Source organism: Penicillium griseofulvum (assembly GCF_001561935.1).
Source record: "Penicillium griseofulvum strain PG3 chromosome Unknown contig_90, whole genome shotgun sequence".
Lineage (NCBI taxonomy): Eukaryota > Fungi > Ascomycota > Eurotiomycetes > Eurotiales > Aspergillaceae > Penicillium > Penicillium griseofulvum.
In genome coordinates, this window is record NW_024467451.1 from 110,271 (window position 1) to 134,868 (window position 24,598).

The 24,598-nt window shown below is 49.4% G+C and overlaps 7 protein-coding genes across 7 annotated transcripts; 4 read left to right on the plus strand and 3 right to left on the minus strand.

The window, feature by feature from the left end:
* Nucleotides 1-185: 185 nt before the first annotated feature.
* Nucleotides 186-2,219, plus strand: PGRI_043740 (amidase family protein; the record flags this gene model as incomplete). Its single annotated transcript, XM_040792087.1, has 1 exon — nt 186-2,219. One exon carries the CDS (start codon nt 186-188, stop codon nt 2,217-2,219), a length of 2,034 nt encoding a protein of 677 aa, XP_040649143.1.
* Nucleotides 2,220-2,287: 68 nt separating this feature from the next.
* Nucleotides 2,288-8,214, minus strand: PGRI_043750 (ubiquitin ligase complex subunit HRD3; the record flags this gene model as incomplete). The annotated part of the gene is made up of 9 exons (XM_040792088.1): nt 2,288-2,671; nt 2,745-3,155; nt 3,215-4,231; nt 4,595-4,657; nt 4,720-5,316; nt 5,539-5,933; nt 5,998-7,926; nt 7,995-8,126; nt 8,178-8,214. The coding sequence occupies 9 exons, from the start codon at nt 8,212-8,214 to the stop codon at nt 2,288-2,290; spliced, it is 4,965 nt and encodes a 1,654-aa protein (XP_040649144.1).
* Nucleotides 8,215-9,077: 863 nt separating this feature from the next.
* Nucleotides 9,078-14,530, minus strand: PGRI_043760 (DNA-directed RNA polymerase II core subunit RPO21; the record flags this gene model as incomplete). Its single annotated transcript, XM_040792089.1, has 4 exons — nt 9,078-13,937; nt 14,004-14,074; nt 14,148-14,304; nt 14,402-14,530. 4 exons carry the CDS (start codon nt 14,528-14,530, stop codon nt 9,078-9,080), a joined length of 5,217 nt encoding a protein of 1,738 aa, XP_040649145.1.
* An 843-nt stretch (nt 14,531-15,373) lies between these two features.
* Nucleotides 15,374-17,066, plus strand: PGRI_043770 (Set1-mediated histone H3-K4 methylation subunit Swd1; the record flags this gene model as incomplete). Its single annotated transcript, XM_040792090.1, has 5 exons — nt 15,374-15,443; nt 15,500-15,561; nt 15,630-15,718; nt 15,786-15,926; nt 15,992-17,066. 5 exons carry the CDS (start codon nt 15,374-15,376, stop codon nt 17,064-17,066), a joined length of 1,437 nt encoding a protein of 478 aa, XP_040649146.1.
* Nucleotides 17,067-18,162: 1,096 nt separating this feature from the next.
* Nucleotides 18,163-19,445, minus strand: PGRI_043780 (class I SAM-dependent methyltransferase; the record flags this gene model as incomplete). The annotated part of the gene is made up of 2 exons (XM_040792091.1): nt 18,163-19,057; nt 19,114-19,445. 2 exons carry the CDS (start codon nt 19,443-19,445, stop codon nt 18,163-18,165), a joined length of 1,227 nt encoding a protein of 408 aa, XP_040649147.1.
* A 1,828-nt stretch (nt 19,446-21,273) lies between these two features.
* PGRI_043790 (WD40 repeat domain-containing protein) lies at nt 21,274-23,113 on the plus strand (the record flags this gene model as incomplete). Its single annotated transcript, XM_040792092.1, has 6 exons — nt 21,274-21,586; nt 21,835-21,934; nt 22,084-22,150; nt 22,272-22,609; nt 22,750-22,876; nt 22,973-23,113. The coding sequence occupies 6 exons, from the start codon at nt 21,274-21,276 to the stop codon at nt 23,111-23,113; spliced, it is 1,086 nt and encodes a 361-aa protein (XP_040649148.1).
* A 614-nt stretch (nt 23,114-23,727) lies between these two features.
* On the plus strand, nt 23,728-24,516 carry PGRI_043800 (uncharacterized protein; the record flags this gene model as incomplete). Its single annotated transcript, XM_040792093.1, has 1 exon — nt 23,728-24,516. The coding sequence occupies one exon, from the start codon at nt 23,728-23,730 to the stop codon at nt 24,514-24,516; it is 789 nt and encodes a 262-aa protein (XP_040649149.1).
* Nucleotides 24,517-24,598: the final 82 nt, after the last annotated feature.

A 24,598-nucleotide genomic window follows, 5' to 3' on the forward strand; every position in this document is an offset into this window, starting at 1 on the left:
GTTGAAAGATACGAGCGGTCAATAGTCCGCGTGTGGGGAAATCGGACTATTCTCCGCTTTCTCCGCTTTACGGGGTATACTTGGGTTATATCACTTGTTAAGTTCACTTTTACTTGTATTCTTTTCAATTATCTTGAATTCTTTCTGTTTGCATTCCAAAAGAGAGAAAAGGCCAATTACCCTCAATGGCCCAATCTACAGACTTTTCGCTCTTAGATGCGAGTATCTCCGAGCTCCAATCCGCACTTTCTGCAGGATCGCTCTCTAGTGTCGACTTGGTATCACGATACCTACGACGAATCAGCGTCTACGACGCAAACAATCTAAATCTCACCGCCATCCCGCTCCTAAACCCATCTGTCTTCGATGAGGCTGCCGCCTCCGATGCCCGGCGGGCAGCTGGTCTGCCGCCACGTCCATTGGAGGGTATCCCCTACCTCGCAAAAGACAGTATTAAAGTCAAGGGCATGACCGTTGCGAGCGGTTCACCTGCATTTGAATCCCTTGTTGCCAACGAAGATGCTGCCTGTATTCAACTTCTCCGCGAGGCTGGCGCCGTGCTTCTCGGCCGGACAAACATGCCCGCCATGGCATACGGTGGTATGCAACGTGGGTGTTATGGGCGCGCTGAAAGTCCCTATAATCTTTCATACCTGGCCGCAGCATATGCTTCTGGTTCATCAAACGGATCGGCCGTCGCGACGACGGCCAACTTTTGTGCTTTTTCCCTAGGCAGCGAGACTGTTTCTTCGGGTCGCTCGCCGGCGTCAAATAATGCCGTTATTGCATACACACCTTCAAAAGGCCTTCTTCCTCTCCGCGGTGTCTGGCCACTTTATCTGACATGTGATGTCTTAGTGCCTCATACTAGAACTATGGAAGATATGTTCCACGTCCTAGACGTTCTGGCCGTGTCCGATGAAACCCCGACAGGAGATTTCTACCAGGAACAAAAATTGATATCCCTCCCTTCAATCAATACACTCCGACCGCAGTCCTTTTCAGAATTACAAGATGGCACATCCTTGCGCGGGAAGCGCATTGGTATACCGTCGATGTACATCGGAGGCGATGACTCTTCTTTATCCCCAGCCAGCAAAGTCAACACCCGGCCCTCCATAGTCAAGCTCTGGCAGAATGCCAGAAAGGTCCTCGAGTCCTGCGGTGCTGAAGTAATCGAAACAGACTTCCCGCTCGTTACAAACTACGAATCAAACGCACACAAGGGCCAGCTCGTCACCGTCACAGGGCTACCAGAAGGCTGGTCCGCGCTAGAGCGGAGCGACCTCGTCGCGCATATCTGGGATGACTTCCTGATTAACAATGGGCAAAAGGATCTCGATACTCTTTCGCAGGTCAATCCAACGACTATCTTCCCGCTTGCACCGGGGTCTCTCAAAGGTGCTCCAGATGCAGCTAATGCTTTGCGATGGGATGAGATGGTTAAGTATCCCCACCGGAGGCCGGCGTCTATCTTTGAAGTCCCTGGTATTCAGCAGGGAATCCAGGCACTTGAGAATGCGCGCAAAGAGACTTTTGAGGACTGGATGGATGGGCTTGGACTTGATGCTGTGGTATTCCCGGCTAATGGTGATATCGGCGCTGCTAATGCAGACTGCGATGAGACAGCCTCGTTGTTTGCGTGGAGTAATGGAGTCAAGTACTCCAATGGGAACAGACCTATTAGGCATCTTGGCGTGCCTACTATCTCCGTTCCTATGGGTATCATGGAAGATACGGGGATGCCGGTAAACCTTACGTTTGCTGGAAAAGCATATGATGACAACAGTCTACTTAGGTATGGCTTTGCTTTTGAGACGGCAATGAAGGGCCGTGTTCAGCCACCACTTGTGCCTGCGCTTGATTCTGATCACATCAAAACTGGTCAAGATCCTCGGCCATGGGCTTCTCGATCTACTGTTGAGTTGGTGGTCGAGACTCAAATGAAGGAGATTCACGGCACCACTGTTATGATCCAGATTCAGGGATCAGTGGTATTCAAGGACTCCCAGCTGGAGTCTTTGCAATGCCATGTCAACGGTCAAGTGTGCAAGCCGGTTTTAGAGGGCGGTAGATGGTCTATCCAGGCTTCCTATCCCGTATCGGAACGTGACCAACCCTGGAAGAGGTGGTCGAGTCCTGCTTTAACACAGACTATCGTAGTTATCACAGCCCACACAAAGGCCGGTTCGACGGCGGGCAAGTTGATCTTATTATAGAGACCTAGTGTCGCCAAAAAATAAAGCAACTCTTCTGTCCATTACTCAATTATGTAGCACTCTCATATTTACAATATCTGTTTTAAATCATCATTTAACAAGTCCTGATGAATACTTCCCCCATACATCATATCTTCAATCATTCCCAAGACAGCTCGATGCAAATAATTCTTCCTCAACTGCTCCAAGTGCAATTCGGCCTCTTCCACTGATACAGGAGCATTGGTATTGGGTTCAAATGTGCCCGAATCCCACATGATCTTCTGTCGTATGAAGTCAAGCACATTCATATACGGCATTGCATCCTTCCACCGATCAACAAAGCCACCCAGATTAGCTGCACATGTAGCAATGGCCTGTCTGATGTGCTGTTGATTCCGGATATCAGAGACAGGAGCTGTTACCCAGACAATGTAAAGCATCATGATTCCTGCTCGGAATTGGAATACAAGCTAATGATAGATTGGTTGTTAGTTCACTTCGAGTGTAGCGCGAGAGAGAAGAAACGGGGGCTTTGACACATACTGCAGACCAGGTAAAGCACATAACATGTCCTTCTTCCTGCAACAGCCGGAAATTGAGACAGGCTTCTGCAATTGTCACGAGGATATCCTCCGTTCCATCCATTTCGATAAAATCGCGTTTCTCTTCCATCAAGATCAAGAGACTGTAAACATACAGCTTCCGCATCCAGATAGGATGGAGATAGCCGTGTTGATCATTGTCTGATTCATAGTGTGGAATCTCTTGTCGCCACCTATCAAGAGCAGACTTGAATGAGGAGGTGTAGCCTTTCCCATCTCTGGCGAGGAAATTTCGGGGCCGGTTCTCCCGCGATCTTCTAATGCTGGCTTGGATCTTGCGCAGTCGAAACAAGTGCCTTATGGCGGGGTTTGTACTTAAAGTGGGCTGGAGGGTGTCTCCCAGAGTACACATCTAATTTGAGAATTAGTGACCGTGAGAAGCTACATAGAAAGACTTTGGAAATAACCCACATCATCATCAATAGCCCTGTAGGCCGCTGATACTGGTCGATCCCACCCAGAGACAATGATTTCGTTAAGCATGTAGCAAGTAATAAACATGTTCTCAGGCAGAACTTCGATGGGCTCGGTCATTAACCCATTGTCACGGCATGTCGATACGTGCTTTTGGATCTCTGTCGTGGTAGCTGTACAGAAAGGTAACACAGAGGAGACGCTCGTTGTGATATCCTCGGAGGAAGGAGAATGCATAGCATAGAGTATCATGAATAGTGAAGCTTGGATTTGTAAGACCATAGACGAATGCCCGACAACATATGGATAGTATGTCATGGCCGAGGCATAATATCCCTTTGATCGGACGGAGTGCGAGGGATCTCGCTGTAGATTACTGCAAAGGGATGCACCAATAGCATATACCATCTGCAAAAAGAAAGCTTTCCATTCGTCCTCTCCATCCAGGACTGCTTCGGCATGCCATGATTTCCAAGCTGCTTCGTTCAAGAAAGGCCATTCGCGGTGAGTCACAGAAAAATACACATTTGTGTAGAGCTCCTTCAGCCAAGGAGAGTCATCATCAGTCAACGGATATGAAGGTGCCAGGTCAATCCATGGAACATCGAAAGTCGTCTCCGGGAATAAAGAGAATGCGTCAGGCGAGAAAGATGGGGGAGATATTCGAGGTGATCTTTGGCTTCTGTGCTGCAAGTCTGGCAGAAGTATGAGAGAGCTATTCTCTGCTCCGCTTGTATTCTGATCAGCCATCAGGTAGTCTGGATCATTGCGTTGATCATTGGGCCTGTGTTCTGGGTCGCCAAAATCCGTCTGGACTGCAGCATCACATGTTCCCACCGTTGTTTCTGTAACGCTGGATCCACAATCCAGCTCTGCAACCCGTCTCTCGAGCTGTCTCAAATATTCCAGTGGGATTGTGATGTTATCTCCTGATTTCCGAGACCGAGCTGGCAAGCATTCGGCACCCTTGCGACGACATTCGCCACATGAAGGTTTGGCATGATCACATTTCCGCTTGTGTCGGAAGCAGCGAGCGCATGCTATATCTCTGTGCTTCAGAGGGCGCGACATGCAGCAATTGGGCGCATATAGGTAGTGGGAGGAAATGCGGGGAGCGATAACGGAGTTGATCCGCCCCCGATGCGATAATTATTAAGTGGCTATAATAGGAAGGTATAGGCGATGTTGATAAGAAATGTTTTATTAAGTATTCATACTTCCTAAGATATGTGCCATTGTAAGAGATCATAGCTTCGTCAAGTCAGGTTGAAGATGAAGTCCGTCATAATATCCGTCTCCTCAAGGTCATAAAGAACTCTCACTAGGTCAAAAAGTCGACAGCGACATTCAGCCTTTGATCCATCTTTGAGCCTTTACGTCGTATCCAATCAACTTAGGATGGATACGTAGATTCTTGAGCATGAAATCCATCGTGAACGTCTAAGTAAACAATGTCAACACATAGATTCTACCCGAAACCTCAGTAATATCATAACACATACCTCATCCTCACTGTCAGTCAGATGGCCACTATGACCCTCAGCTTCATAGGTATCATCTCTCTCGTCCTCGTCAATGTGCTCCCGCTCACCACTCTCCTCATCAAACTCCCACTGAGTTGCACTGCGCTTTGTCTGCTCTTTCCAAGCCGCCAGTCCTCCCATGCTGTTAACCCTTTCCTTGGCACCGACAAATACCTCATCAGCTGCGTCCTGACTAGCAAGCCGCCATTTGGTAATGAGAGTTGGAATCTCGATGTATCTGGGGTTCGTCTCGAGATCCCGGGCCTGAGTCGCGATTTCGAGTTTGCTTATAAGTGCATCGACCTTTGACTTGATGGCCCGGTGCTGTTTTTCCAGTTCTAGGACTTCTGGGTCAGAGGTCTGGTATGGAAATGGGGAAAAGAGCTGTAGCGTGCGTTTTCGCTTAGGAGATACTGGAGCTGCCGTCAGACTTGGTGGGTTTGACATTGTGCCAGACTCTGCAGTGGTAAGAGTCGCTGGGACTTTTGTGTCATCCAGAGTCATGGATGCAGCAGACTTGGATGGTGTGTCGTCAGTGTTCGTTGGCTCAGGTCTGCGTAGTGGGGATTTAAACGGCTTTGAAAGAGCAGTAGCTGCGTTGGCGCGACGACGCTTAATAGATGGTCTTTCCATCATCAATTGGATGCAAACTTGAAAAGTTCGATGTGTGTTTAAGAGAGAGGGAAATGTACAAAAGTTGGAGAAGCCAAGTGAAATGCGGAGATGGGGTCTTATCGATAAGCAATGGAATTTATCTACAAACGCTGAAAATGCATAGACTAAATCTCAATGACCAACTCCTCCTGCTACCCATTGCCCAAATTCAGGGTCACCAGGCTGAGGGAATAATCCACGGTCGTTGGCGTTCCCATTTCCATTCTGGGCATTGGCATTAGCATTAGCATTAGCATTGGCGTTCTCATTCTGTCGGTTGCGCTGCTGCTGTTGACGGAAATAAACCAAAATCAAGAGCGTAGCAGCCAATCCGACAATGAGGAGACCCTCCAGCATTCCCTCGTCGATATCAAGGTCCAGATCGTCATAGTAGCCATCTTCGTGGCCTTCAGATTCCAAACCACGATATTCATCATTCTCTCCTCGTTGTTGTTCGTAAAGATCTTCGTAATATCCCTCCTCGTCGTTCTCGATGAAAGCCTTGACCCATTCCTTGAAGGTCCGGCGGGGCTTCGAGTCTGGGAATAATTGTAAGAAACTAGAGAAGGGATTGATTTCACGAGGCAAGTGGGGACGGTTTACCTTCTTCTTCGCGGATGGGGTTAATGTTTCCATTGGTGATGCGATTCCAGTATGCTCGAATCCGGAGTTTGATCAAGCTGAGCTTCACTGGCAGATATGCCTCGGGACTGAGGTCGAGAGCTAGATCATAATACCGCTTGGCCATGTGGAAGTCCTGTTCTACTGCCACGCCATTCTCATGCATCCAGCCTAGATTCCAGTACCCTTGTGCACTGTGGTGAGCTTCAGCAGCATTGTGGTAACATGCTGAGGCCTTTTCTGCATCGACAGGTGTACCCGTGCCAGACAGGTAATAGTCACCCATCTTGATCAAGGAGTCGACGTTAGCCTGTTTCGAAGAGCGGGTCCAGTAAATCAACGCGAGTCTTGGATTGCGCATCAAGGAGGAGCGGGACTTCTCGGCCCATGGAAGAATAGAACTGAGCGAGAGCACAGAGCGGTGCTCATCAAGAAGATAAGCCACATTTGCCTGTGCATTCTCATACCCCTGCTCTGCTGCCATCATCGATGGGATGAGAGCACCCTCCTTATCACCAGATTCGTAAGCAGCGTTTGCCTCCGCGAAGGCTGAGTGTACGACCTCTGCTTTTTCGGCAACCATTTTGTAGTAGGCGGCGGCCACGCCACAGTGCCGCTGTCTACCAACACCGAAATTGGCCATTTCCGCTAGGTAGTAGTATGCCTCCATCCACCCCCAGCGGGCGGCAAGCTCAAAGTAACGTGTTGCGGTTGCCACGTCTCCTTGATCTAAGAACAGAGCGCCCAAACGTGATTCTGACGCTGGGGAATCCTGCTCTGCCGCTGCTTTGAAGTAGTGAGACGCCTTGAAGCCATCCTGTGGAACCCCATAGCCCTTGAGGTACGCGAGACCCATCCAATGCTGGCATAGAGAATCCCCATTCGCAATACCCCGTCGGAACCATGTAAGGGCAGTCGGGTAGTGTTGCTCTACTCCCTCTCCGCGAAGGTACATCAGACCAATATGTCCTGCGGCCTTGGATGCCAGCTTATCAAGCCCTGCAGGGGGGTTTGAGTTGACAGAACCATCCTTGTTCCAATATTTCTTGGTAACAACCTTGAAATATTTCATGGCTCGTCGGAAATTCCGCGGCAAGCCCCGGGCGCCTTCAAAGTTCATTTTACCGAGGGTGTACGTAGCCTTGAGCTCACCCTTCCGGGACATGAGATCCAAGTACTCCAGGATATCTTCAACGCTGGCCTCTGGGGCGGCGTTCGCAGGGTCCCGCGCATTTTGACCCGAGCTCGACACACTGGCTCCTGGACCGTAGACGCCACCTTCTTCATCGGCCCAACGATAAGATTCTCGAACCATAGCCCTGCCACCCGGGGGCCCTGAGCGATAGTACTCGACCGCCTTATCCGCAACCTTCTTGTAGTAATGTATCGCGTGGTCACAATCCTTTGGTGTTCCAATTCCAGTGTGGTAGCGATACGCAAGTGTCATCTCCGAGCGGATGTTCCCTGATTCCGCTGCGAACTCATGGTACATCAGGGCCTTTGCCTGGTCAGGTTCGACGGCACCGCCAATCCCCGTCGCATACATGAATCCAACCATGTTCTGTGCTGTGTTGTTTCCGTCCAGCCGTGCAAGTTCATGGTACCAGCGGAAGGCCTCTTTGAAATCGCGGGGGTGAGAGTAGTTTCCATAGAAGTTCATCTCTGCTAGCAAGAACATCGCATCCGGGTCTCTGTCTTCGTCTGCGGCTAGTCTCAGCTCCTCCACTGCTGCTGCGACATGTTTGTTCAGTTTCCGTTCGGGCTTTTCGGTGGAAGGGGCATTCAAGAATAGCAGTCGGACCGTTTGGCGGCCATAGTGTACAACAGTCCCTAGTAATCCTCTGGACTTGTCGGGTTGAAGTACTGGGTTCTTTGCTGCGCGAAGGATATCCCAAGCATTCTCAACTCGTTCTATCATCAGACAATAAAGTTGGTTAGTATCAAACATCGATAAGGGCCCGGAAGCTGTCTTTACTCACGAGTCATAGGACGGGGTTCTGCTTCCCCTGTCTGGAACGTAAATTCGTGGTCTGCATCATGGGCGATTGGTCCGGAGGTTGTTTGGTCAGTAAGCGGCTGGCCAGGCCCAGCTGCGCATGCCTGGAATAGCACTAGAAAGAGGAGTTAGCTTCTGTTGTGGTGTAGGTGCGGGTAAATCTTACGCAGGGCCGAAAGAAAGTGTGAGAGCGGCGTCCTCATAATGCCTGCAAAATACTAATGTAATGTAGGAGTGTGAAGCACATTGCGACCCTCAGAGCAATGTGAATCACAAAAGCGACAGAGCTGGGAGATCGCGATATGATGTCGTTGCCAGAGTACGGGCCACTTGGCTTAACGGAGCTTCATTTTGCCGAGGGCCAATCACTACATTGTATGTACCACACCTACAATATCTACTTTCTATGATATCTGTAATGCATATGGTATATAATGTTCCAATATCCTTTCTGGGTTGTCTCATTTGAATGTTCAATTCGTACATGATTCTAAGGAATAGAAATTAGACTTCTCTCAGTCATCATCCTACATTCACGGGTATACTTGTTTTCTACTACAAGTCATAGGGAAAAACATTGAAAATGTCATAAACATTGTTGGAATCTACTCATCCCCTCAGGAGGGTGTGTACAAACGGAAAGCAGCAGTCAAAGTACATCTCCAGTGCGCTTTCCATGCAATAAAACGATGTGGGCACAAATTCCCCAATGGCAAAGCAAAGTCCGCACAGCATCCATGGAGTATGTCCTCGGTTCGGATCGAAGCATGTGCGGTCTTTGCACGATGGGGGAATAGTGCGCCGGGAAAAAAGCAAAGCAATCTCAGAACGATGGCGGTTGAAACAAGCGGGGGCATGCGTTGTTGGTTAATTGGTTTAAAAAAAAAAGAATAAACAGATACAATGAATGGGAAGCAAGCCCCGATATCGTGAAAAAAAATTATCAATCATTTCCGAGATGTGTAGCGCGAAAAGATCTTTTTTGTTTGGTTGTTGTGTTTCAATTCGATGATGGTACAGGTGTGGAGCACGGTCCTGAGACAGGCAAGCCATCTTCGCACGATATTCACTGGCGGGGCGACGTAGGGCTGTACGCCGGGGATGTTGGGCTGTACGCCGGAGAGGTAGGCGACGTCGGAGAACCAGAGAAATTGGGAGAAGTCGGCGAGTAAGACTGGGGGCTCGTAGGAGACCAACCAGGCGAAGTTGGTGTGTACTTAGGAGAGGTAGGAGATGTTGGAGACAGGTGCCGAGCGCCACCAATCGCAGGACTGGTGGGGCTGTAGCTAGGCGACGTCGGACTGAACGCTGGCGAGGCCGGACTAAAGCTGGGAGAAGTCGGGCTGTAGTTAGGAGATGTCGGCGAGAACCCAGGCGAAGTTGGAGAGTATGAAGGAGAGGTGGGTGACGCTTGGCCGTATGCAGGCGATGTTGGCGAATAGGCCGGAGACGTCGGTTGGAACGATGGGCTGGAAGGCGAGAATCCAGGAGAGGTCATCATTCGCGGGCTTGTCATGCCAATGCCAGGAGATGTTGGCGAATAGCTCGAAGATGGAGAGTAGCCAGGAGATGTCGGGCTAGTATTGAAGGGACTTGTTGGAGAGTAACCGCCGGGGCTGCGACCCCCAGGACTGAACCCACCGAGCATACCAGCGGTAGACTGGTACTCGGTAAGACCTCCAGTGGGCTCCTGGCCAATCTGGTGCATAGGCGAGAACGGCGCATCAGAGTCACCACCAGCCATGTACGGGGAGCTGGGCATGGGAGAACCGGTGTCATACTGAGTGGCAGCACCGTCGGGAATGATGGCATCCTTCGCGCCCACTGCACCCATAAGGCCGTAGCGTGCATTGTTGGACACGACGGTGTTGAGCAAGCTCTGGTCCAGGTAGACGTCAAACTCACCCGTTCCGGCAGGCGCCATCTGTCCAAGAATCAAGTTCTCCGACACACCGCGGCAATCGTCAAGCTCTCCAAATGCAGCAGCCTCGAGCAGGATTTCAACTGTCTCTTCGAATGAACAACGCATGAGGGCACCATTGTCGGCACGATTGATACCATGACGTGTAACAGGAGTCAGGTAACCACGAACAGTCATCACATCGACCAGCAGAGCCAAGTGACGGTGATTAACGTAAGAACCGTCAAAGGCAAGAACCAAGGTCAATTCACGAAGCACAGCTGTACGGGCAGCCTCAATACCGAAGACCTCGAAAATCTCAATAAACTGGTTGGAGTACGTGCGCGAGGCATCGACACCCGGAATCGAAAGAACAGCAGCCAAAGAAGATCCGCTGGTCTCCAGAACCCATTCCTTGCAAAGGGGATCGGACTTGCTGGTGTGGAGTGAGCCATCTTCGATGACTCGGACCTTGGACTTCTCGTTGATGAAAGCACGGTCGACACCGGGAACACCACGAAGAGTCAAAGTATCCAGCAGGTGCTGCTCGAGCTTCTTGAGGGTCACATCGTACTCAACATCTTCGTCATCATCATCCTTGTAGTCTTGGACCTGACGGATACGAATGACTTGCTCGTCGGCGTTGTTATCACTGAAGATGACAGCAATATCACGGGGGTATGCCTGCTTAATCCGCGTAGCAACGTCCTGCACCGTGAGACCCTTGTCAAGAAGAGAGCGGCGACTAAGAACAATACGGAGCAACCACTTCGACTGCTGAGATGCGTCGTCGGCATTATCTTCAGGAATGATGAAATATGATTCCACCATATCCCTATCGTTCTCGATGACAGTAGACTGAATATCGGGATCATAGTAAATCTCCGTCGACTCCGTCACAGATCGCAGACTGGTATGTTCCACGAGACTTCGGAGGAGTTTGGCACCCTCCTTATCGTGGGTCATCATACCTTCTTGATACACCGTCATGGATGGTGTCTTGATGTTGGTAGCAACGTTGAGAATTTCCTTAAGACGTGGAACACCGAGAGTGACGTTCTTGGATGACACACCAGCAAAGTGGAAAGTGTTGAGTGTCATTTGAGTCGCAGGTTCACCGATAGACTGAGCCGCAAGAACACCGACCATTTCACCAGGGTTGGCTGCCGCACGAGCGAAGCGACTTTCAATTGCGCCCAGTACGTGCTGGAATGCTAGCTTGTTGAGGGAATAGTCTGTGACAAGTCGGCGGAAAGCGAGGCGACTGCGCAGTTGCGCCTTGAACAGCAAGGTTGCATTAACCTGCGCCTCCTGCGAAATGGGATCATTACCACGAACAATCACCAAGCGATCCAACAGTTGTTGAACTTGGGGAATGACCTCAGCGGGGTGCAAATCACTGATTGTGCCCTCGCGAATACGGAAAGTAGTTCGGGCCATTTCCAGGATACGCTGGACGTTAATGGGAAGCTGCATCATCTCCTCGTCCTCTTTGACCACGGTGCGCAGGAACTCTCGGTCTTTGAGAATGGCCTCCCATTCTTCGTCAAAGTATCTCTGTACCTCGATATCGCCAGCAATTTCGTTGGCTTGCTCCAAGATCTCTGGACCAAGAGTTCGCTCAGGATCCATAACATCAACACGGAATCGCTCAATGAGCTTAGCATCGGAACACTTGATGTGATCGACACGCTGGTTCTCAATGTGGGCACCGTCGAGACCATCCTCTCCGTAGATGAACTGAATAATATCTCCAAGGGAGTTACGCACAGTGCCATCATATTTGACCATGACTTCCTCAAGAGCCTTGACCAGCTTACGCTGGATGTAACCGGTTTCGGCGGTCTTGACAGCAGTATCAATCAGACCTTCACGACCAGCCATGGCGTGGAAGAAGAACTCGGTAGGAGTCAAGCCGCGAAGGTATGAGTTCTCGACGAATCCACGGGATTCGGGAGAGTAATCATCCTTGGTGAAATGAGGGAGTGTACGGTACTTGAAGCCGAACGGAATACGCTTGCCCTCCACAGACTGTTGTCCGACAAGGGCAGTCATCTGCGAAATATTGATTGCCGAACCCTTAGAACCGGACCGCGCCATTTGAATAGCGTTGTTCAGATCCTTGAGACTCTTTTCTGTGGCATCACCAGCTTCGTCACGAGCGTTGTTCAAAGCACGAGAGACCTTGCTCTCGAATGTTTCACGCACATTCATACCAGGAAGAGCTTCCAGTGTGTTTTCGGTGGCACTAGCCGTAATTTCCTCGACTTCCTGTTTTCTGTTCCGAACAGCTTCCTCGATCTTGTTGATAGTGTTTTGATCAGGAATGGTGTCACCAATACCGATACTGAAACCGTGGTGCAGCAACCAGTACCCAACGATGGTTTGGGCTCCAGTGAAGAATTTGACACAGGTGTCAGGACCGTACTCGTTGAAGATGGTGTGAATGACACCACCACCACTGGCACCGACCGTTTTCTTGGAGAGCATACCATACATCAACTGTCCGCCGTGAATCAAGAGACCTCCATCGTTCAGGGGACTGAACTTCTCAGCCAAAGGCGAGCCGTCCTTGTCAACTCGCAGAAGGTTGAGACCAGAGGGGAATGCCATGCTGATAATCTGCTTACCCGTCCAACGGGGGCGAGGCTTGAAAATTGCGGGGGGTGGAATGGCACCATCCCAGTCAGGGACCCACAGCATGAGGTTCATGACTTGCTCCTTGGTGAGGAAGGAGTCACGACGACAGATCTTGTAGATACCGCAAAGGGTATCCTGGACAATACCCATCAGAGGGCCGTTACGCTGCGGAGAAACAATGTTCTTTGGGACCAGAGTGAGCTCAGCGAGCTCAGCGCGCGCCTCTTCGCCCTGGGGGACGTGCAAGTTCATCTCATCACCATCGAAATCAGCGTTGTAGGGACTGGTAACAGACAAGTTCATTCGGAATGTGGAGAAAGGCATGACTCGGACTCGGTGACCCATCATGGATTCCTTGTGCAAAGACGGCTGACGGTTGAATAGAATGTAGTCGCCATTGTCAAGATGGCGTTCAACCTTCCAACCGTACAGCAGTTGCTGAGCACCAGCGCGCTTAGCGTGGCGAAGATCAATACGTTCACCGTTATCACGAACAATATACCGCGCACCAGGGTGAATGTTGGGTCCATTTGCAACCAACATCTGGAGCTTCTCGATATTGTAGGGTGTGACAACTTCCGGGTAGGTGAGAATACGAGCGGTAGAGTATGGGACACCGACCTCGTCCAGCCTCAAATTGGGATCACCTGTGATAACGGTACGAGCAGAGAAGTCGACACGCTTTCCCATCAAGTTCTGACGCAAGCGACCCTCTTTGCCCTTCAAACGACTGCGAATAGCCTTCACAGGGCGGTTTCCCTTTTGCATCGCTGTTGGTTGACCAGCAATGTCATTGTCCATATAAGTGGCAATGTGGTACTGAAGGAGAGATTCGAATTCACGAATGACGTGCTCAGGTGCTCCCTCCTGCTCACAGCGTTGAACATTTTGGTTCGCACGAACAATTTCCGCGAGCTTGTAGGTCAAATCATCCTCGCCGCGAGACCCAGTCATGCTTCCCATTACAACGCTAGGGCGCACGGTCGGGGGAGGGACAGGCAGGACAGTAAGAATCATCCACTCGGGACGAGCGTAGTCATTGCTGAGACCCATAATGCGGACATCCTCCAGGGAGATGTTGCGGAAGATATTCAAAGCCATTGTGGGAGTGATGACTTTCTTCTCTGGTTGAGCCATCTCATCCTCCATCATAGCCTTGCTAGGCTTCCATGTTCCAACCAGACAGATGCCTTCCTTCCGAACGGTGGGCTGGGCGTTACCGCAGCCACCATGGGAGCGACCCTTCTGGGACTCCTTCGAAAATTCCTCATCGTCGGCAGGCGCGTCGGCTTCACATACCAGGACATCCTTTGAGAGTCGCCAGATAGCATCGAAACGTCGCTTGGGATCGCGGAAACGGAGGGCTTCGGTAAACTTTGAATCGGCCTGGCATCCATGTCAGCAAAGTGAACCAACCACTCAAGATTTGCCATCCCAGTAGGGATGACTAACCGTGTTGGCCTTGATCTTTCCACAGTTGTGGCAAACAGTCTCAAGAAGCTTCTTGATTTTAGTCAAAAAACCTAAGAGTGGGGCCCAAAGTCAGTATTGAACAGAAAAGACGAAAGATGGAAACCGAGGTAATCTGTTACGTACCAATATGGAACACCGGAGACGCGAGCTCAATGTGACCGAAATGTCCAGGGCACTCTTTTGGACCCTCTTCGCAAGTCTCGCAGTTGTATTTACGGTCAATGGTACCCAGACGAGGGTCATTGATACCCTTGGTCCGAGGCCGTTGGCGTTGGTCATCCTATTCTCAGTTAGCCATCAAGTCGTTGTCGCGCATAGGAAAGGTAGGCCCTGTCCGAGAAGAATGCAGCCGACAACTAAAAACAATAGTTACTCACCAGTGTCTCGGGGTATTCGATATGGACCACACTCATGCGCTTGATCTCTTCGGGGGCAAAGAGACCAAACTGGATTTCCTTGATGGTGCGCAAAGGCGCCTTAGAGTAAGGGAAAAACACGTTAGACATGATGGCGAAGTTGTGGTGACGAAAAAATGAGGATGAAAAAAAGGCGGAGATGACCGGTCACGCTGGCGTGTCGTAAAACCGGTGTAGACGATGAATATCGGATCGTAAATGTCGCGAAAAAGGAAGAGACAGACTCGCTCGCAAGCTAGAAGTCAGATTTACACGTAGCGGTGATGAAAAGAAGGTGGTGTGGAAGCAGCTGGCCGGCTGAGGCCTTGGGCAGCCCTTGCCACGAGGGCGCCGGCGACCTAGAGGTCCCGAACGTCACGAAGAAGAAAAGGAGGAGAAAAAGAGCGCGGCAAAGAAGATCGTCTTCGCGGTATCTTGAAGAAGTATCGCGATGGTAAGCGCGATCCTCCTAGATTGTGGAGGTGGTGGGTGGATGGCGTGTCGGGAGAGATGAAAGGGTGATGTTCTGAGGTCGCCTCACTGTGATGGGGCTTGAGTTTTCCCTGCACGATGGTTGCCGTCTAAACGGAGACTCACCGCTTTGGCAGATTAGTGGATACCTTCCCCAAAATGCAGGCAACGGCAATTCAATGGATCATTTTACTATTGTGAATAAAAGCGGTGAATGGTCCAGGCAACGAGATTAGGCATTGAATAGGGTGTGTTTTAAATGGGCATTGTCACCGCCCTCGCACCTTCTAGATTCTGAAGGATATCGGCTCCAGCAGAAGGAAATAAGATTATCGTGACTACGCAAAAAGCTATCTCAGGTATTTCACTGTGTCTAGAGTTCACGCTGGATGCTTGAACACCCGTTATTATCCTTGCCTATCTAACAGGCTGAGGATTCACTTTTGAATTCAAATATCCACCCTATCTACAACACCTAGCGCAATGAATCTCTCGCTCGTTGATCCATTTGTCCTGGCGCAGGAATACCCAGATACTTTGACTGAAAAGCTGAGTATGTACCATTCATACTTTCCGACAATGAAAACTTCTAACCGAATGAACACATAGGCAGCGGCCATGCAACATGTTTGAGCTTTAACCACAAAGGCGACTACCTTGCCTCCGGACGAGTTCGTGAACCCTAAGACCAAGAAGGCATATATTTATACACACGGCTGAAAGACTAAACATACCCTAGGTGGATGGCACAGTGGTGATTTTCGACATTGAGACCAATGGGGTGGCGCGCAAATTGCAAGGCCACACGCGACAGATCCAGTCTCTGAGGTACAATTTCCCCAGATTGAACACAACGATCTACATTGAAACCCCAAAGTACTGACTCCATACCCAGCTGGTCCCGTGATGGCCGCTACCTACTCACCTCGTCCCAAGACTGGAAATGCATCCTCTGGGATCTCAAAGACGGCTCACGAATCCGCACAGTCCGATTCGAAGCGCCAGTATACATCGCTGAGCTACACCCATTCAACCAGTACAGCCACCACAATCCGTCCACTATCCGTCAAGCCATATCAACTAACTCATTATGTTCACCAGCCTCCTTTTCGTCGCATCCCTCTTCGAAGACCAACCAGTATTGGTAGACGTCTCCAGCACAAAACCAATCAAACGAATCCTCCCCTCCGCCCCTCTCAGACCGCAGGCCTCAAAAGACGAAGAAGTCGACCCAGCCGTAGCGGCCAAACAAGCAGCGCAAGACGCCAAGCACTCAACATGCGTAACCATCTTCACAGCCTTCGGCAACCATATAATCGCGGGCACCTCAAAAGGCTGGATCAACATAATCGAAACACAAACCTGCACAACAATCCACTCAATGCGACTCTGCAATGGAGTAGTAATCCTCCTCCGCTTAGCCAGCAACGGACGCGACCTCCTAATCAACAGCTCAGACCGCGTAATCCGCACGGTGCTAATGCCAGACCTATCGCAGCTGGGAATTGACCTAGAGCCATCCGCGATAAAACTACAAGTGGAGCACAAATTCCAAGACGTCGTCAATCGACTCAGTTGGAACCACGTGACATTCTCATCAACAGGCGAGTTCGTCACCGCAACGACATTTATGAACCCTGATATCTACGTGTGGGAACGCAGCCACGGGTCGCTGGTCAAGATCCTGGAGGGTCCGCGTGAGGAGCTCGGTGTCGTGGAGTGGCACCCGAGCAGGCCGATGGTAGTGGCGTGCGGGCTGGAGACTGGGTGCATATACACGTGGTCGATAGTGTCGCCGCAGAAATGGTCGGCGCTGGCGCCTGATTTCGGCGAGGTTGAGGAGAATGTTGAGTACATGGAGGCGGAGGATGAGTTTGATGTTCACCCCGCTGAGCAGGTGCATCAGCGACGACTGGATCAGGAGGATGAGGAGCCGGATGCTGTGACGTTGGATTCGGTAAAGGGAGACGGGGATGCCGATGGCGTTGAGCCATTCAAACTGCCTGTCTTGCTGGATGTTGAGGACAGTGATTCCGGTGAGGATGTCGTTGCTGTTGGGCCGGGGACTATGCGTCGAAGGACTCCTGGGGCTGGAAGGGAAGGTGTCAATGGGGATGCGGAGAAGCCTACAACGAATGGGGCTACGAGAGGTGCTACTAGAAATCGGCGGCGATAGTAGGCTGGTCATTCTGTCTTGTTGTGTGTTGTACGTTTCTTTTTCTACATGCATCTCCATGGAGGGCTGTACTAGCATATTTTGCATACTGTGGCGTTCATTTTTCAGGGGATGATTGGTCTGCAATCCGGCGTTGGGGGGAGGTAGGCTTTTTTTTATCTCGTCATGTAGCCAATGAATGCATGAGATATACAACACAGCCAATTCATGATGATTAGAATAGTCCGGGATACCTATATTCAATAGGGGTACTCCGTACATATGTATATCTTCGGAAGACTAGAGATCTTATAGAGAAATGTCGATGAAGCTTTTATAGCAAACTGTTCTTGCGGGTGCAATCTTCCAGGTGCTAATCCTTCTCGGCAAATGCATTGAAGTAACGCAGGGGACCATTAGACTACAAGAAATGGGGAAAGAGGTAGAAATAAGAATACAAAGAGCGAAAGTTGATTCCAAAGAGACACATTGACTTGGCATTCAGGTAGCAACTGGAAGTGTCAGAAACTATAGGAAAGTAACCTGGGTATATATAAGTCGGAAAGATTCCGAGGGTCGAAATCCTTGGCTGAAAGCCAAAACGCCACAATATGCAAAGTCCAGCATGCAGAGAAAAGGGAAAAAAAAAAAAAAAAAAAAAAAAGAGAGAGAGAGAGAGAGTAGAGAGTAGAAAGTAAAATCATGACCCGAGAGGGCCGTGGGCGCATACATCGTGTCAGCCGTCAATCCCCAAACCCCCCTTAAGAAGTCATTAAACAATGTCCATGGTCCTGCTGTTGGGACCCGTAAGGCCAACATTTTTGAGGTAATATCTCACTTCTCATTCCTAGACCTGGGACCAAAAAAATTCATAAAGCTGTGCTGTAAAGTCGTTGGCTCTGGAGCGAGCATCTAATTTCACTTGCATCAAAAGCACATTCAACGTTAAACGTGGCAAGTGCACTCTGGGCCAGCCAAAGTCTGTGGGGGACCCGGTCTATTTTGATTTTGATCAAGCGGGTATTTTTTTGGGCAATAGAGCTAACACTGTCAAGATCACCTCCAAATTGAAGGAGCTGCCCTTTGGTCGGATGCCACGTGGGTGGAATTCACTAGTTTATTCCTCGACAGGTTTCCGCGCTTGGTAAATGTGGAGAAGGTTGTATGTCTTGATCTTTTTGTCAAAAGCTTCTTGTTTGACGTCGAATGCAATGCGGTCAATCTGCTCCCTAGACCAAGAAAGAACCCGGCTGAATGGAGCCAGGCACATTGGCTGAACGCTCTCGGAGATAGCCAAATTGTACCAGCGCGCAACCTTCTGCTCGTGGGAGTCGGGATGCCATGGATTCATGGGCAATCCTACAATCTGGTGGTCGATCTCGGTGAAGCCTGCTTCTTGCAGATTCCGGATCGTCTCATTCGAGCTGTGGGCTAGGGGCCGCATAGTAGCTTCAGTCGCATGCTTCAAGGTCGCGTACCAGCTAGCCATAGCGCGTCCCGGTTCGCCATCTTTGTCCTCAACGCGAGGGCGGAAATCGATTTCGACTTGCTCAAACCAGGCGCCAGGCCGGAGATGCTGGAAGACTCGTCGGTAGAGACTTGGCCAACTTGCGACACTACCACATCCCATTTGCATATGGATGATATCCCATGAATCCTCTCCCATGGCCCAGGGGGCCTCGAAGTCGAACGGGGCATAGAAATCGCAATTCTTTGGGAAATTGGCCGGTTGTATTGGAGCAAGGTCAACACCAACCACGAAGGAATTGGGGTATTTGTTCGCAACTTCGATGCTCCATATGCCCGTTCCACAGCCCAGGTCAAGGATCTTGGACCCCGGGGGGTGTGGTGCATAGATCAAGCCATCCTCGGCTCGTGCAACCGTGAACAGTTTGTGGAATATGTCGAGACGGTCCTGTTCTTCCTCATCGCATGGGAGCGGGTAGACTCCTTTCCGATAGCCATGGTACAATCGACCATTCTCTTTGTGATGCGGATATTTCTCGGGCATCCTATTCGAATATAGGTCAGTCATTGAATTATACGATTGAAGTGTGGAGTGACGTACTTGCGATCGGAGATTATGATCGGAGAGGATCGCGATACTTGAGATGTATTCGAGGTATGGGATGCCTGTGTGGCTACCGAGCCATTGCTGGTAAAGCGACCATTCCTGCGAGGATCTTTATCCTCTGGATCTCTGTCGATCAGCGTATACAAGTCCATGGCCGAAGACGGTTGTCGTGATCGGACTCGATCAGTTGATGCCACAGAGTGGGAGTAGTATCTAGAGTGGCCTGCTTCGCTGGCTGGGACCGTCTCGGACTTGTACCGTTTGGGTGGGGGTGGAGAAGTTATGGGAGGCAGATGCCGCAACCTGGTATCCCCGTTCGTAAACATTTTCGGTAGCGATGTTCGGTCAGGCACAGGAAAGGAATTAGATGACTCTCTGTATGACATGCTGATATTGGCCACCAAATGATTGCACAGATATTAAGGCAGTTTTAAATTGATCATGCCAGTCATAAAATAGAAGAAAAGAACAGATCAGAGTAGTTCCGAGACGCTAAAACGCAAAGCACACGAGTGGCTAAATGGCAAGAGTAGGGCGAATAGGTACGGTCGGATGAAGGATCCCAAAGCTCAGATAGAAGCAGTTCAAGGATCTCAGAGCGTGAGGTTATAAAGCTGTTTCTCTAGTGGGGTAAAGCAAAGAGAAAAAGAGAGAGACAGAAAGGAAAGGATGAGAGGGGGAAGATGTGCAGAAACACTTTCAAGGTTCTGTGCAGAAGTACAAGTGGGAAACGACCCGCGCTACTGGGTATTTAGTGTACTTAAATAGTAATATTATTTTTTTTATATTATATATGATATATTAGTCAATTTAGTATTTTTATTTTTATTTTTATATTAAATATTTAATATGTTTTTATATTCTATATTTTTTTTTTTACATTTTTATATATATATATATTGGATTGTACACATGCAAAGGAATCCCAGAACACCGGAAGAAGTTAAACCAATCAGAGCTTTAGATGTTTAACGTACATCACCCTGGAGGTGTGTAATATAAGTGAAGATATCTGTATTCTCTGTATTCTGTCAGGGCTATGATTCTCGGAGGAAGTGGACATTGACCCACGCTCTAGCGGGATGCGGACCGTCTGGGCCTACCATTTCCGCCTTTGGATTCAATAGTTAGGCCCAACGGACTGGAACACTAAGGTATAGTGAAGGCTAACGGAGTACTCCGTACAGGAGTAAATTTCTTTACATATACGGAGTACACAAGAGAATGTTTATCTATCATTCTAGACATAAAATTGGTATCCCCTCACCGTAATCCAAATCCCCGGGTTCGTGGATGCGACATTAGAACGAATCAAGTGGGATACCACGTCTTGGCACGTTAGCGGCACCTTGGCCTTGGTAATCATTTACTAGGTTCGGTGCTTTTGTGATATGTAAGAATGACCCTAAGACCGCGGGACCACTCTGTTGGGTCCTGACTCGTGATTTTCATGATTTTCAACAATACGACTTACAAACTGACATTATACGTGTCAACATTCCCCCAAACCCGAAAATGATGGGTCTTTCCCCATTGGGCTTCCCAGTTTCCCGGGTCTTACTAATACATATTCCACCGGGGATTACCAATGTCGGGAACCTTGGGAATCTCTGCCTTCTACCCTATTATATATGGTCATAGCGCCAAATCCCGAGATCTGTGTCTCCCTTGCATCGTACATACTCCCCGTATATACCGATATGTAGAGATTCAGAATATTTCAATGCGCTTGTCGCGCTGAACTGTCCGGGGTTTAAGGTCGCCGACTTGGATATTTGATCCCAACAATCTTGGTATTGGGATTGGGCTTCAGAGTGCATGGTACTTAGGTACTTACATTGTTGGTACTAAGCCTACATTGTACAGTCAATGTTCAATGTACAATATTTCCCCAAGAAACAAATTCCATTCTGTTTTCAATTGGTTTTACAGGGAATATTTTACATTTTAATTAAGTACTTATGTATAGTTGGGTAGACTTGTGCCATAATATTGGGTGCCCCACTAGGAAATTTTCCCAAACTCCGAACCTCAAAGGAGTTAAAACATATAAAACTCAAATATCTTCAACAACACGCGGAACGGAAAAATAACCACCCAGAGATATTAATCTCTATATCAAATTCAAAGTGATCGGGTTGAGCAAATTCTACAATGCACACACTTAAAGCAGTAGCCTCATCGACTTTGTCGCTACCAGCGGATAATTACATCTACTCGATCGTCCCATCAGCGCCGGGAACCTTTGCCGCAATCTCGTCAGATGATTCGCTGCGCGTGTTTGACGCCACCGATCTCGATCGTGGGTCTGTGATCTCCAGCACTGCTCACAATGGCGGTATCACTGCCCTGCGGAGCTTCACCATGGGTGAGTCCCACCTGCTGGCTACAGGTGGCCGCGATGGTAAGGTGAAGGTTTGGGATCCTCGGGCTGGGAATGGGAGTCCAGTTGTGGAGATGGAAACGGGTGAGTTTGTTTCGGTTAAGCTTTTTTTTTTTTTTTTGTTTTCTTTTTGGGGGAGTTATGCGTATATTGCCTGTTTAGGTTGTCTTCGGGAACCTGCTGCCGTAACAAGGGACAAGGGCCATTCTAGCTTTGGCTACTGCATTTCCGGTGGGCTGTTACTGGTTTTCGGGGAATTTATCAACGCTTTGATTCAAGCGTGGTCTTGGCTTGTGTTTTGACTATCAAATGCTAATAGATTTTCTGTCTAGCGAAAAAGTCGCCTGTTCTGTCTGTGGCTTGTAACCCAGAGACAAACGCTATTGTTGCGGGAACGGAGCTTGTCTCTTCACAGGCGGTTGTTGCATTTTGGTAGGTTTCATCTTGTACTTCGGTTTTAATTTGAATGGGCCTAGCAATTATCATTCGATAATTGGATCGGGATATGTCTTCCAACCCTAAGACAAAAAAAAAAAAACAACTGCTATTATCAAATCACAGTCCCACTAACCAACAACCAGGGATATCCGGTCCCCCAAGGAATTCCGCCTTCAATATGTGGAGAGCCACAACGACGATATCACCGAGGTAAGTGTACCTCGCATTCTAAGCCCGACCCCTCCAACATCCCTCACTCCATCCAATGCCCACATGCAGCAGCCAGACTAACCATTACATCGGCACCTTGCCTGTTACCGGTGGTACACAGCTCCAATATCATCCGACGCGCAGCAACATCTTACTCTCCGGCAGCACGGACGGACTAGTGAACATCTATGATACAACCGTAACAGACGAAGACGAAGCCCTGGTGCAAGTGATTAACCACGGCTCCGTACATCATGCCGGGTTCCTGTCGGAACGCACGATCTTCGCCCTCAGCCACGACGAGCACTTCTCCGTGTACCCGGCCACAGACCCAGACGATGCCTCGCAAGAGCCCGAGCCCGTGCACTTTGGCGACGTGCGCGACCCGCTAAGCTGCGAGTATGTTGCGCAGCTGTGTGTCGGTGCGCAGGGGCCGTATATTGCTGCTGGTAATAAGATGTACGTATTTTGTCCTCGTTTTTGACTTTTTTTTGTGTTTCGGGGGAAGGAGGCATGGCCCGCACACGTGCTGTGCTTGTGTTTTTTCTCGGTTTTTCGTGGTCTGGGCTCGTGGGTGTTTGCTAATTCATGTCTTGCAGTGACAACCGTCTCGATCTTGTCCCACTTGTTTCTAGCCCGTCGTGGAAGTTGGACCGGGATAACCTTTGGCGCTTGCCCCGTGCTCATTGCGAGGAGGTTGTGCGCTCGGTGTATTTAGATGAACAGGTACGTTTTTCAGGGGATGTTTCTTATGTGTTATATCTGTTTGGCTATTTTGGCTTTCCTTCTTTATAACCCTTGCTAATCCAACTACTTCCTCAGAGTCAATCGGTTTTCACATGTGGTGAGGATGGCTTCGTGCGCGCATGGAGACCTTCTGAGGAGAGTGATGCTCCAGTCCAGTCCGTGTCTGCAAAGGCTCGGCCGAAGGAGAAGAAGAAGGATAGGTTCAAGCCGTACTAGTCTGTGTACAGCGGGTGAATGCATTTGCTGCTGGTGGTCTGTTGTGTATCATTGGGTGTTTGGGGCGTTTATAAAAATAGATAGTCCTGCACTTGAATCATATGAGGTTATGTCGTTATTATTCGAATTATTGTATCATGTCGAACAAGTTGGTTGCTAAGATCAGCACTATCTAACTTGGAAATATATTCCTGGGCCGACCTCTATATATCTAGTTTTATAAAATTTTGAATGGATTGAATCCACCCTGAATATTACCAATTGAACCCAATTGATACATGTATGGGTTAAGATATTCTTCTTTCTAAAATGCAAGAAAGAATTTATTGTTCTAGAATTGAAGATCAAAAACAAAAAGAGTAGATGCACTCGGGATCGAACCGGGAACGTTCTCGGATTGAAGCCACTTTTGGCCTGATCCCTGAGGTGTCAAGTCTTATCTTTAATATTTTTTTTCCGTATCGAAACTTTTCTCCAGGCACAAGGGACTTCCCGGACTTACTTTCCCTCCAATTCCACAAGATACAAAATATATACCCAAGCCGCAAAACGTCCATTTCAGAAGCCAAATTCCGTTTCCGAAACCATACACCTCTAAGGGCAAACACACACAAATGGACGCCCAAGCCTACCTAATCAAGCACGGCTGGTCCGGCCCCGGCAACCCACTGAACCCAAACAAACGACCCGGAGCACATAGCGGGCTGGGCCTCACACGACCGCTTCTCGTATCACGCAAAGCCAACAACCACGGCGTGGGCAAGAAGACGACAAAAGACCCGACGAACCAGTGGTGGCTGCGCGGGTTCGAAGATGCCCTGAAGGGCGTCGGGAACGATAGTTTCGAGGCTACCTCTGCGCGGGAGAACAATGCGCTGACGAGCGAGCTTTATCGGCATTTTGTGCGCGGAGATGGGTTGGCTGGTACGCTTGAAGGGTCAGAGAAGAAGCAGGATGAGACCGGGACATCTACGTCCAAGTCGAAGCGCAAGCGCGAGAATGAGGATGACGGGCTTGATCGCAAGGCTAGGAAACTGGCGAAGGCTGCGCGGAAGGTGGAGAAGGCGGAGAGGAAGGAGGGGAGACGTGTGAAGAGGGCTGCGAAGGCTGAGAAGAAGGAGAAGAAGCTTGCTGAGAAGCTTGCGAAGAAGGCTTTGAAGGAGAAGAAGCGGACTGCTTCTGAGGAAGAATATCCAACGCCTACTTCAATGGATCAGGAATCTGATCAGACTGGGGCGGAGACTACGGAGACAGATGAGGCTGTTGCGCGGTTAGAGAAGGCGGCGAAAAAGGAAAAGAAGGAGAGCAAAAAGACCAAGACCACAGGGAGTGATGTGGCTGCTGAAGACTCAAAAAAGAAGTCTAAAAAGGAGAAGAAGGAGAAGAAGGAAGCCAAAGCCTGATGTTGTTGTCTATTTGTGACCATTTTGATATTGGAGCGCTTCACATGCATGTCAGGACCATGTACAAAATTCTGCATATACC